At 37.5% G+C, this 14,639-nt stretch overlaps 1 protein-coding gene across 1 annotated transcript in view; it reads right to left on the bottom strand.

The window, feature by feature from the left end:
- Positions 1 to 1,902: 1,902 nt before the first annotated feature.
- The window catches only part of cps1 (carbamoyl-phosphate synthase 1, mitochondrial), a 177,174-nt gene continuing 164,437 nt past the window's right edge, over positions 1,903 to 14,639 (bottom strand). Inside the window, exons 37-38 of the mRNA XM_061971724.2 lie at positions 12,380 to 12,509; positions 1,903 to 3,392 (exon numbers count right to left, since the gene is read on the bottom strand). Coding sequence (XP_061827708.1) covers positions 3,279 to 3,392; positions 12,380 to 12,509 — 244 coding nt within the window. The 3' untranslated portion in view covers positions 1,903 to 3,278. The remainder of the gene's footprint in view (positions 3,393 to 12,379; positions 12,510 to 14,639) is intronic.

Genomic DNA, 14,639 nt, shown 5'->3' with positions numbered 1-14,639 from the left:
GGTTTCTGGCACGGTTTCTCTACCCACTACGCCACGCCGCCCCGTAATGTAATAAAGCTAGCGTCTTTAGCATTTATATGCTAACACCTTTACGAGTGTCTGTGTTTGTATTGTTTCAATTTCACAAATTCCTCATTAAAATCACCAAAATGTCACCGTTGAGTTATTGAGTCAGTTTAGCTGATTGGAGATCTAGCTTGCGCAGCTAGTGGGTCCATGACGATGACTTCTGTTTTGTTCGATCAGCCATTTTACTGCCCTGCTACAGACACCCTTTGGAAACAATTAAGGTATGTAAATAAACATTTACAAAATATTTCTGGGTAAATAACTCATTTTACAACGTCTATATCTACGGCTAATATATGGAAAGGTATTTATTTTTTCCAAAATACCACTCGAGAGTGTCGTAATCCTTTATCTTACCAATACTTTTCTGGCTATTTGTACGCTCCCAACTTAGTGGGAACAGTTTTTGGGAAGACCCAATTCTGTTAAAGTGTTACGCGAGTATTTCCCCAGCCTTAGAAGTGACTAGCGTTGGCCTTTATTTGCTCAAAGAGATAAACAACGATGTGAGATGATGTCTCTTCTTCTAGTCTTCCTAAAATATTCACTTTCTGTTGTGATGTGGCCAAATGACTTTTGTGTACAGTGCATCGTTTTTGTTAGAATAATTGCATTTAAGTTATCACAAAACTCTGTGTTTCAATGAGTTCCGGGCGAGCAGACAAAAGCTGTCTTTGATCTTACCAATCAAAAGGCTTGTAAAACTCCACTGTGTAGGATGGGAAGCGACATGAAGGTGTCGTTTTTTTTTTATGTATTGTAATCCACAGGAAGATTTTGTCTTGACCCGAGATCTACAAAGCGGAGAGGAAGCAGGACCTGACCTGTGAAATTAATACACTTAAAATGATCAAAATATGTAAATATTACATGTTATTATGAATGTTACTAGATACTACATATATACTTACAGCAACTTGGAGGTTTTTGGATGTTTTTTAGAACGGAATAGAGCAGCTCATTGGCTCCATTGTTAGCTGACTTTTGCTAACATTTATTTACGATTTAGAAAGCACGTTGGTCAACTTTGACATCCAACTTAGACCCAGAGATAACGAGAAAGGCACGAAAAAACACATCCTCCTTATAGCCAGGCTCAAAAATAGAAGTTTCTGGATCATCATTTGTCGCAAAGTAGTCTTTGTTGTCTCTCATCAAGTCTGCCATGATTAGTAATGTTGTTGTTTAAGGCGAGAGACACAAAAAAACACTTTTTTTTAACCCTTTGTGAGGATTATGATGAATTGTTGATGTAAAGGTGAATATATAAACATTCCATCAGTCTTTATCCAAGTGAGAGCAGACATTGTACAGTAAGTGATTGTTTTATTATGTTTGTATATCTTGTTTAGCACTTAGCAATACTGCTACATGATGCTTAGTGTTTGTTTCGCACCCAGCTTCTAAAACCTGTAGATCATCCTCCTTATATTCAGGCTCAAAAATAGAAGTTTCTGGATCATTATTTGTCCCAAAGTAGTCTTTGTTGTCTCTCAAGTCTGCCATGATTAGTAGTCTTGTTGTTGAAGGCAAAGTGAACGTTGTGACGCGTCTGTGAAATGAATGCGCCGCCGTATGCTTAAAATGATCAAAATATGTAATTATTACATGTTATCATGAATGTTACTAGATACTACATATATACTTACATAAAACCTTGATAGAGGTTTTTGAATATTTCTTAAAATGCTTTATAGGTGGACCAGAGCGACTTCTATTACCTCCATTGTTAGCTGACTATTGCTAATGTTGAAGGCGAGAGACAAAAAAAGACTTTTTTTTTAACCCTTTGTGAGGATTATGATGAATTGTTGATGTAAAGGGGAAGCTATAAACATCCCATCAGTCTTTATCCCAGTGGGAGCAGACATTGTACAGCAAGTGATTGTTGTATTATGTTTGTATATCTTGTTTAGCACTTAGCAATACTGCTACGTGATGATTAATGTTTGACTAAAACTGCAGCTGCTAAAACTTGTAGATCATCCTCCTTATATTCAGGCTCAAAAATAGAAGTTTCTGGATCATCATTTGTCCCAAAGTGGTCTTTGTTGCCTCTCACCAAGTCTGCCATGATTAGTAGTCTTGTTGTTGTTGAAGGGAAAGTGAACGTTGTGATGCGTCTGTGAAATTAATACACTTAAAATGATCAAAATATGTAAATATTACATGTTATTATGAATGTTACTAGATACTACATATATACTTACAGCAACTTGGTGGAGGTTTTTGGATGTTTTTTTTAGAACGGAATTGAGCAACTCATTGGCTCCATTGTTAGCTGACTTTTACTAACATTTATTTACGATTTAGAAAGCAGGTTGGTCAACTTTGACATCCAACTTAGACCCGGAGATGACGAGAAAGGGACGAAATACCACTTTTTAACCATTTGTGAGGATTATGATGAATTGTTGATGTAAAGGGGAAGATATAAACATCCCATCTGTCTATATCCCAGGGAGAGCAGACATTGTACAGCAAGTGATTGTTGTATTATGTTTGTATATCTTGTTTAACACTTAGCAATACACATGATGATTAATGCTTGACTAAAACTGCAGCTGCTAAAACTTGTAGATCATCCTCCATATATTCAGGCTCAAAAATAGAAGTTTCTGGATCATCATTTGTCCCAATGTAGTCTGTTGTCTCTCATCAAGTCTTCCATGATTAGGAGTCTTGTTGTTGTTGAAGGGAAAGTGAACGTTTATACTTATAATGATCAAAATATGTAAATATTACATGTTATTATGAATGTTACTAGATACTACATACAGTATATACTTACAGCTACTTTTTGGAGGTTATTGGATGTTTTTTTTTTAGAACGGAATAGAGCAACTCATTGGCTCCATTGTTTGCTGACTAGAAAGCATTTAAAAAAAGTGTTCCTGTCTTACATAAAGATTGTGAATGATGGACACAATTCCAAAATAAAGATATATTATACATTTACAATTGCTCTTTTCCTATACAAAGATACAAATGGTGTGTTTTTTTTGTTTTTTTTATGAAACCACACGTTAGCAAGGAGCTTGCTTGAAAGATGAAAATAACTCTGCAAAGTAATGTGTGCTTATTATTATTATTAAGACCCTTTGAAACATTTCCCCAAGTAGCAAGAATTGTTATTGTCTTCTTGACAGATAATCATAACACGGACACAACGTGTAAAAAAAACAGAGAAGCACAATACTTCTTCTCTTCTAGCTTTGCTGTTCAGGTTCTCTGTGTTGGCTTTCTCTCTGCCGGTAGTGGAAGAGGCTGGTGGAGTCCAGCTCACCCGCATAACAAACTGCCTCCGCAAACAGTTTGGCCACCTGCGATGCAAGGCCAGAAAACAATTATTTTTTTCATCAAACAGAACATAGAAGAGCGTTACTGTAAGACTACTCTTTGCTGACTTATAAATGTTACAATGTCGGATACTCGCGTGAAACAATGTTTACAGTGAGGTGGACTTTAGTACAAAACCCAAAACCAGTGAAGTTGTCACGTTGTGTAAATGGTAAATAAAAACAGAATACAATGATTTGCAAATCCTTTTCAACTTATATTCAATTGAATAGACTGCAAAGACAAGATACTTAATGTTCACACTGGTAAACTTTATTTTTTGCAGATATTAGCTCATTTGGAATTTGATGCCTGCAACGTGTTTCAAAAAAGCTGGCACAAGTGGCAAAAAAGACTGAGAAAGTTGAGGAATGCTCATCAAACACTTATTTGGAACATCCCACAGGTGAACAGGCTAATTGGGAACAGGTGGGTGCCATGATTGGGTATAAAAGCAGCTTCCATGAAATGTTTAGTCATTCACAAACAAGGATGGGGCGAGGGTCACCACTTTGTGAACAAATGTGTGAGCAAATTGTCCAACAGTTTAACAACAACATTTCTCAACCAGCTATTGCAAGGAATTTAGGGATTTCACCATCTACAGTCCGTAATATCAAAAAGTTCAGAGAATCTGGAGAAATCACTGCACGTAAGCGATGATATTACGGACCTTCGATCCCTCAGGCGGTACTGCATCAAAAAGCGACATCAGTGTGTAAAGGATATCACCACATGGGCTCAGGAACACTTCAGAAAACCACCGTCAGTAACTACAGTTGGTCGCTACATCTGTAAGTGCAAGTTAAAACTGTACTATGCAAAGCGAAAGCCATTTATCAACAACACCCAGAAATGCTGCCGGCTTCGCTGGGCCCATCTAAGATGGACTGATACAAAGTGGAAAAGTGTTCTGTGGTCTGACGAGTCTACATTTCAAATTGTTTATGGAAACTGTGGACGTTGTGTCATCCAGACCAAAGAGGAAAAGAACCATTCGGATTGTTCAAGGCGCAAAGTACAAAAGCCAGCATCAGTGATGGTATGGGGGTGCATTAGTGCTCAAGACATGGGTAACTTAAACATCTGTGAAGGCACCATTAATGCTGAAAGGTACATACAGGTTTTGGAGCAACATATGTTGCCATCCAAGCAACGTTACCATGGACGCCCCTGCTTATTTCAGCAAGACAATGCCAAGCCACATGTTACATCAACGTGGCTTCATAGTAAAAGAGTGTGGGTACTAGACTGGCCTGCCTGTAGTCCAGACCTGTCTCCCATTGAAAATGTGTGGCGCATTATGAAGCCTAAAATACCACAACGGAGACCCCCGGACTGTTGAACAACTTAAGCTGTACATCAAGCAAGAATGGGAAATAATTCCACCTGAGAAGCTTAAAAAATGTGCCTCCTCGGTTCCCAAACGTTTACTGAGTCTTGTTAAAAGGAAAGGCCATGTAACACAGTGGTAAAAATGCCCCTGTGGCAACTTTTTTGCAATGTGTTGCTGCCATTAAATTCTAAGTTAATGATTATTTGCAACAAAAAAACCAAGTTTCTCAGTTGGAACATTAAATATCTTGTCTTTGTATTGTTTCATTTAATCGTGCGCATAATAAATTCTGCTGAAATCGGCCTTTTTGTGCACCCTGAATCGATCGGAGAGTGTGTACCTGAATCTAAATAGTGTTTATTGGGTTTATTTTCAAAGGTGTTTGGTAAAAAAAAAAAAAATAGCCGGGATGTTCGTCTTCAAAATATGTATTTAAACAGAGTACATTTTCAAAATTCATTTGCAATCTGTGAACGCCTCCAGGATCGAACATCTGGCAGACATACGCGAACAATGGGTTGTGGAAGACAAGTCACACCAAAGCATATCCAATACTTGTTATCTAGACCCGAGTTTTTCAACCACTGTGCCGTGAGATACAGTCTGGTGTGCCGTGGGAGATGATGTAATTTCACCTATTTGGGTTAAAAATATTTTATGCACACCAGTAATTATAATCTGCAAACAAAGTGCCGTTGTTGAGTGTCGGTGCTGTCTAGAGCTCGGCAGAGTAACCGTGTAATACTCTTCCATATCAGTAGGTGGCAGCCGGTAGCTAATTGCTTTGTAAACGTCGTATCTAATGCTTAAACCAAAAATAAACAAAAGGCGAGTGCCCCTAAAAAAGGCATTGAAGCTTAGGAAAGGCTATGCAGAACGAAACTAAAACTGAACTGGCTACAAAGTAAACAAAAAACAGAATGCTGGACGACAGCAAAGACTTACTGTGGAACAAAGACGGCGTCCACAAAGTACATCCGTACATGACATGACAATCAACAATGTCCCCACAAAGAAGGATAGCGTCCGCACAACTGAAATAGTCTTGATCGCTAAAACAAAGCAGGTGCGGGGAATAGCGCTCAAAGGAAGACATGAAACTGCTACAGGAAAATACCAACAAAACAGGAAAAGCCACCAAAATAGGAGCACAAGACACTACACACAGGAAAACAGCAAAAAACTCCAAACAAGTCACAGCGTGATGTGACATGTGGTGACACTTACTTTGAGACAAGAGCTATAGTGATGTATGCTTGGTTATGGTTTGAATTCAAATCAAACAATTGCAACAATTACTTTTTACTGTCAATATCCACTACCGAGTTTACATTTTTAATAGGCATGTCCGATAATGGCTTTTTGCCGATATCCGATATTGTCCAACTCTTTAATTACCGATACCGATATCAACCGATATATACAGTCGTGGAATTAACACATTATTAAGCCTACCGGTAATTTGGACAACCAGGTATGGTGAATATAAGGTACTTTAAAAAAAAAAAAAAAAAAAAAAATTAAAGAAGATAAATAAATTAAAAACATTTTCTTCAATAAAAAAGAAAGTAAAACAATATAAAAACAGTTACATAGAAACTAGTAATGAATGAAAATGAGTAAAATTAACTGTTAAAGGTTAGTACTATTAGTGGACCAGCAGCACCCACAATCATGTGTGCTTACGGACTGAATCCCTTGCAGACTGTATTGATATACAAACCCCGTTTCCATATGAGTTGGGAAATTGTGTTAGATGTAAATATAAACGGAATACAATGATTTGCAAATCATTTTCAACCCATATTCAGTTGAATATGCTACAAAGACAACATATTTGATGTTCAAACTGATAAACATTTTTTTTTTTGCAAATAATCATTAACTTTAGAATTTGATGCCAGCAACACGTGACAAAGAAGTTGGGAAAGGTGGCAATAAATACTGATAAAGTTGAGGAATGTTCATCAAACACTTATTTGGAACATCCCACAGGTGAACAGGCAAATTGGGAACAGGTGGGTGCCATGATTGGGTATAAAAGTAGATTCCATGAAATGCTCAGTCTTTCACAAACAAGGATGGGGCGAGGGTCACCACTTTGTCAACAAATGCGTGAGCAAATTGTTGAACAGTTTAAGAAAAACCTTTCTCAACCAGCTATTGCAAGGAATTTAGGGATTTCACCATCTACGGTCCGTAATATCATCAAAGGGTTCAGAGAATCTGGAAAAATCACTGCACGTAAGCAGCTAAGCCTGTGACCTTCGATCCCTCAGGCTGTACTGCATCAGCATGCGACATCAGTGTGTAAAGGATATCACCACATGGGCTCAGGAACACTTCAGAAACCCACTGTCAGTAACTACAGTTGGTTGCTACATCTGTAAGTGCAAGTTAAAACTCTCCTATGCAAGGCGAAAACCGTTTATCAACAACACCCAGAAACGCCGTCGGCTTCGCTGGGCCTGAGCTCATCTAAGATGGACTGATACAAAGTGGAAAAGTGTTCTGTGGTCTGACGAGTCCACATTTCAAATTGTTTTTGGAAACTGTGGACGTCGTGTCCTCCGGACCAAAGAGGAAAAGAACCATCCGGATTGTTATAGGCGCAAAGTGTAAAAGCCAGCATGTGTGATGGTATGGGGGTGTATTAGTGCCCAAGACATGGGTAACTTACACATCTGTGAAGGCGCCATTAATGCTGAAAGGTACATACAGGTTTTGGAGCAACATATGTTGCCATCCAAGCAACGTTACCATGGACGCCCCTGCTTATTTCAGCAAGACAATGCCAAGCCACGTGTTACATCAACGTGGCTTCATAGTAAAAGAGTGCGGGTACTAGACTGGCCTGCCTGTAGTCCAGACCTGTCTCCCATTGAAAATGTGTGGCGCATTATGAAGCCTAAAATAGCACAACGGAAACCCCCGGACTGTTGAACAACTTAAGCTGTACATCAAGCAAGAATGGGAAATAATCCCACCTGAGAAGCTTCAAAAATGTGTCTCCTCAGTTCCCAAACAATTACTGAGTGTTGTTAAAAGGAAAGGCCATGTAACAGTGGTGAACATGCCCTTTCCCAACTACTTTGGCACGTGTTGCAGCCATGAAATTCTAAGTTAATTATTATTTGAAAAAAAAATAAATAAAGTTTATGAGTTTGAACATCAAATATCTTGTCTTTGTAGCATATTCAATTGAATATGGGTTGAAAAGGATTTGCAAATCATTGTATTCTGTTTATATTTACATCTAACACAATTTCCCAACTCATATGGAAACGGGGTTTGTATATTGATATATAATGTAGGAACCAGAATATTAATAACAGAAAGAAACAACCCTTTTGTGTGAATGAGTGTAAATGGGGGAGGGAGAATTTTTGGGTTGGTGCACTAATTGTGAGTGTATCTGGTGTTTTTTATGTTGATTTAATAAAAACCAAAATTTAAAAAAATAATTAAAAAAACAGATACCGATAATAAAAAAAAACGATACCGATAATTTCCGATATTACATTTTAACGCATTTATCGGCAGGCCAATATTATCGGACATCTCTAATTTTTCTGCATTTTTCAATGAACAAAAATGTGCCTTGGCTCCAAAAAGGTTGAAAAACACTGATTCAGACCACACAAAACCCTTTTTGGCCTCAGGGCTCAACTTCTCCACTACAGAGGGGCCTGGGGTCCCACTCAAATATTAACACTGAATCAGTAAGTTTACTCTGGGATTTCATTCGATAATTGTATCTAACCTTCTTACAGTTCACAACCTTGTCAAATGATATGAAAGCATGTGTTAATCACAAAGATTATTATTTATTTAAAGGGGAACATTATCACAATTTCAGAAGGGTTAAAACCATTAAAAATCAGTTCCCAGTGGCTTATTTTATTTTCCGAAGTTTTTTTCAAAATTTTACCCATCACGCAATATCCCTAAAAAAAGCTTCAAAGTGCCTGATTTTAACCATCGTTATATACACCCGTCCATTTTCCTGTGACGTCACACAACACAAACAAACATGGCGCATAGAACAGCAAGCTATAGCGACATTAGCTCGGATTCAGACTCGGATTTCAGCGGCTTAAGCGATTCAACAGATTACGCATGTATTGAAACGGATGGTTGTAGTGTGGAGGCAGGTAGCGAAAACGAAATTGAAGAAGAAACTGAAGCTATTGAGCCATATCGGTTTGAACCGTATGCAAGCGAAAACGACGAAAACGACACGACAGCCAGCGACACGGGAGAAAGCGAGGACGAATTTGGCGATCGCCTTCTAACCAACGATTGGTATGTGTTTGTTTGGCATTAAAGGAAACTAACAACTATGAACTAGGTTTACAGCATATGAAATACATTTGCATACCTGCCAACTTTTGAAATCAGAAAAACCTAGTAGCCAGGGTCCAGGGGCCGCAGGCCCCGGTAGGTCCAGGACAAAGTCCTGGTGGGGGGGTTCAGGCTTCGCCCCCCGACGCAAAATGATTATTAGCATTCAGACAGGTTAAAATGTTGCTAAAACCATCACTTTTCTATCAGTCACAGTGACTTTTCAAAACAAAAATATTACAGCAAAAATCATATGGGTTGATTGACATGTTTATTCTGTAAGCTAACTTCAATAGTTTGAAATTATTTTGACAGTTAATGCCAGTTATCCTGTCAACCTTTCACAAGACTTCAATTTGTTAATTGAAAGTATAAACAGTATAAACACTTTTTACAGTAAACAAATGGTAAAACAGTACTAAACAATTCCATTAAAAAAAAAATTGGTGTCATTATTAACTTTCTGTCCAAGCTTGTATAATCTACTGCCTTGTTCAATTGTAAAAAATATTCTGTGCCTAAAATTCACATTTCTATCACAATTATCATACTGTAAACATGGTAAGCTAACTTCATTAAAATTAATAGTCCTGTCAATAGCATGGAATTACAATTCAAATGTAGTTTTTTTGTAAGCCTTTCAAAAGAATTCAAAATATGAAAAATTAATGCAAATTAATTTAAGCCATCAGACACTTGAAAAGTGGCACATCACATCTCTAATGTAATCATTTTAACTTTTCAACAGAAATAGCACTGCAAAAATATTAAGGACATACTTCTGTATTTTGGTAGTTATGCTGTCAACATTTAACAAGATTTCTTCAACTTGGACTTGAAAGCATAAATAGTATAAACACTTTTAACAGTATAACAGTACTAAACAATTCCAATAGATAACATTGGTGTCATTACCTTTTTGTGGCTAAAATCCGAAAAACGTTGAAAATGTTCCACTTGTATCGCTAGCAACGACATTAGACTTGTGTTTTTTTGTCCCAACGTGGTCTTTTACATCGCTAATTCCTCCGTGTCCGATCGAAAAATCTTGTCTGCACAAGGTGCAATTCGCGTAGTTTTCACCCTTTTTGGAACGGATAATTATTCCCGGATAGGCTTTTGAATATTCTTCACGGAATGACTGCAGTTTTCTTTTCGGTTTAAGACTCGTTTGCGATTTTTCTCCGGCTGATTCCATGATCGTTCGCTCGTTTGGAAACAATGGCAACAAGTGCCTCGTGCTTGGCAGCGGTGCTATAAATAGCCTCGCGCATTTTTAAACTTTTTTTTTTTTTTTAATTAATGAAAAAACGTATTTTTTATCACTGCAACCGTAACCCGGAATAGGTTGATGAAAACCGTACTAATTACGGGAAAACCGGAGTAGTTGGCAGGTATGCATTTGGCAACAACATGCACTTTGAGAGTGCAGACAGCCCATTTCAGGCGCGCTAAGAACATATATTTTTCCACGATTTCAGCACTCAGGTTAACCATACCTAAATAGACACAAAATACTGCATTACACAAGACTACCCGAATGTACTCGAATGATTGAAAAAAATAAATGTTTTTAAGCTAAATTATTGGTAAACACAGTTTATGTATAATAATTTACGTAAAACCGCGAGTAATGAATAACGTTTTCATCGATTAATATATTCTGTAGACATACCCTCATCCGCTCTCTTTTCCTGAAAGCTGATCTGTCCAGTTTTGGAGTTGATGTCAGCATCTGCTTTGAGTGTCGCAGGATACACACATTCTTGGCATCTCTGTCGTAGCATAGCTTTCGTCGGTAAAGTGTGCGGAACAAACGACTGACCATTTCGTCGGCTTTCCCCACAGCCTCGTATTTTGAACACATTTCGTCCAATTTCTTGCCACTTTCTCATCTTTGGGCCACTGGTGCAACTTGAATCCGTCCCTGTTCGTGTTGTTACACCCTCCGACAACACACAGACGAAAGTGAGAAAATGGCAGATTGCTTCCCGATGTGACGTCATGTTTAATTCGCCAAAATTCACCCATTTAGAGTTCGGAAATCGGTTAAAAAAAAATATGGTCTTTTTTCTGCAACATCAAGGTATATATTGACGCTTACATAGGTCTGATGATAATGTTCCCCTTTAACACTTAAACGTTAGGCTTAGGTCAAGCTGACAAAAAATAATGTTAAATTGTTGTGCTAAAACCAATAAACCAAATTAATAATGAATATGTTTCTTAACTGAACTGTCAGTAAAATTAAAGTGCAAATAAAAAAAATTGTTGTCATATTTTTTGCGCTTGAAAAACTTCTGGGACAATAGCACCAGATGTCTTCTGTTTGTTTGATCTTGTCATGACTTTGTTTATAGTCCTAATTAGGGATGTCGGATAATATCGGACTGCCGATATTATCGGCCGATAAATGCTTTAAAATGTAATATCGTAAATTTTCGGTATCGGTTTCAAAAAGTTAAATTGATGACTTTTTAAAACGCCGCTCTATGGAGTGGTAAACGGACGTAGGGAGAAGTACAGAGTGCCAATAAACCTTAAAGGCACTGCCTTTGCGTGCCGGCCAAGTCACATAATATCTACGGCTTTTCACACACACAAGTGAATGCCACGCATACTTGGTCAACAGCCATACAGGTCACACTGAGGGTGGCCGTAAAAACAACTTTAACACTGTTACAAATATGCGCCACACTGTGAACCCACACCAAACAAGAATGACAAACACATTTCGGGAGAACATCCGCACCGTAACACAACATAAACACAACAGAACAAATACCCAGAAGCCCTTGCAGCACTAACTCTTCCGGGACGCTACAATATACACCCCCCGCACACCTAACCTCCTCATGCTCTCTCAGGGAGAGCATGTCCCAAATTCCAAGCTGCTGTTTTGAGGCATGTTAAAAAAAATTATTCACTTTGTGACTTCAATAATAAATATGGCAGTGCCATGTTGGCACTTTTTTTCCATAACTTGAGTTGATTTATTTTGGAAAACCTTGTTACATTGTTTAATGCATCCAGCGGGGCATCACAACAAAATTAGGCATAATAATGTGTTAATCGGAATCGGTAATTAAGAGTTGGACAATATCGGAATATCGGATATCGGCAAAAAAGCCATTATCAGACATCTCTATTAAAAACGACTGAACGAGACCACAAGGATGTGTTTTAAGTGTAGATTAAAATCCTCTTTTACGTGACTTCTATGAAACTAAATGAGCCGTGGTGATGTGGTACAGTTACTTTGTCCTGATGGAACAGTCTTGTGTTTCTGACCTGGTAGTTAGTGATGAGAGGCACGCCATGGTCTACAGCCATCCTGCGAATGAGGAAGTTATCCTTCGAGTGGCGTGTGTTGTTGGTGGGCAGGTTGACCACCAGGTCAATGAGTCCCTCGCTGATCAAACTACAACACAAAGACAGATGCATAATGTACATAAGCAATAATAAGGTGCAATTTGACACATAAAAACAGTTTGCTCTGTGTAAGATTGAAAAAACTAATAACAGCTCATTTCCCCACATTATTTGTACTATATGTCATTCCCAGTGGATTACGTTTCTTTTTTTTCTCCAACGCTTTGAACCCTGCAACTTATAAAACGGTGCAGCTAATTTATGGGTATGTCTTTGCTAATGGCCATAAAGTCTTGTGTTCAATACATTTCAATAAGAGACACTGAGAAGGTGTGTTATTGTTTGTGCTAAGGCGCCATCTTTTGGACGCGTTCGCTCACTGCGGGTTGAAAATGTACTTCCTGTTTTAATGCCTTGGACCGGAAGTAAAACCTTCCATTGCGTTTCTGCTCGTATGCATTCTTCATTCGTCACTCCAAGCAACGTTTGTAAGTTTTACAATGTAACTAAAACAATTCTTACTTACTAAAACAGTCCCACGTGTGATGTTTTGATTGATTGATTGAAACTTTTATTAGTAGATTGCACAGTACAGTACATATTCCGTACAATTGACCACTAATTGGTAACACCCGAATAAGTTTTTCAACTTGTTTAAGTCGGGGTCCACGTTAATCAATTCAGGGTAGTCTGTAGGAGTGTTTTCATGCATATTTGTACGTGCTATCGTAATGTAACCAAGCTAGCGTTGTTAGCATTATTGTGCATTGTTTCAGGTTCCCAAATTCCTCCACCAAAATGTCACCGTGGAGTTACTGAGTCTGTTCAGCTGATTGGAGAGCTAGCTTCCGCAACTAGTGGGTCCATGACGATGACTTGTTTGATCAGCCGTTTTACTGCCGTCTTACAGACACAATTAAGGTAAGTAAGTAAGCGTTTACAAAATATTTATGTAACAATAACTCATTCTGTTTTGTTTGATCAGCCGTTTTACTGCCGTCTTACGGACACAATTAAGGTAAGTAAATAAGCGTCTACAAAATATTTATGTAACAAGAACTCTTATTTTTTTTTTTTTGATCAGCCGTTTTACTGCCGTCTTACAGAACACAATTAAGGTAAGTAAATAAGCGTTTACAAAATATTTATGTAATAACTCGTTTTGTTTGATCAGCCGTTTTACTGCCGTCTTGCATACACAATTAAGGTAAGTAAATAAGCGTTTACAAAGTATTTATGTAACAATAACTCATTCTGTTTTGTTTGATCACCCGTTTTACTGCCGTCTTGCATACACAATTAAGGTAAGTAAATAAGCGTTTACAAAATATTTATGTATCAACTCATTCTGTTTTGTTTGAACAGCCGTTTTACTGCCGTCTTACAGACAGTTAAGGTAAGTAAATAAGCATTTACAAAATATTTGTGTCAACTGATTCTGTTTTGTTTGATCAGCCGTTTTACTGCTGTCTTACATACACAATTATGGTAAGTAAATAAGCGTTTACAAATTATTTATGTAACAATAACTCATTCTGTTTTGTTTGATCAGCTGTTTTACTGCTGTCTTACAGACACAATCAAGGTAAGTAAAAAGCGTTTACAAAATATTAATGTAACAATAACTCATTCTGTTTTGTTTGATCAGCCGTTTTACTGCCGTCTTGCAGACACAACTAAGGTAAGTAAATAAGCGTTTACAAAATATGTATGAAACAATAACTCATTCTGTTTTGTTTGATCAGCCGTTTTACTGCCGTCTTACAGACACAATTACGGTAAGTAAATAAGCGTTTACAAATTATTTATGTAACAATAACTCATTCTGTTTTGTTTGATCAGCCGTTTTACTGCTGTCTTACAGACACAATTATGGTAAGTAAATAAGCGTTTACAAATTATTTATGTAACAATAACTCATTCTGTTTTGTTTGATCAGCCGTTTTACTGCTGTCTTACACACAATTAAGGTAAGTAAATAAGCGTTTACAAAATATTTATGTAACAATAACTCATTCTGTTTGATCAGCAGTTTTACTGCCGTCTTACAGACACAATTAAGGTAAGTAAATAAGCGTTTACAAAATATTCATGTAACAATAACATTCTGTTTTGTTTGATCAGCCGTTTTACTGCCGTCTTACAGACACAATTATGGTAAGTAAATAAGCGTTTACAA

Source organism: Nerophis lumbriciformis, linkage group LG13 (assembly GCF_033978685.3).
Source record: "Nerophis lumbriciformis linkage group LG13, RoL_Nlum_v2.1, whole genome shotgun sequence".
Lineage (NCBI taxonomy): Eukaryota > Metazoa > Chordata > Actinopteri > Syngnathiformes > Syngnathidae > Nerophis > Nerophis lumbriciformis.
The sequence above is the reverse complement of the archived record's forward strand: the minus strand, read 5'-3'. Positions and strand labels throughout refer to the sequence as shown.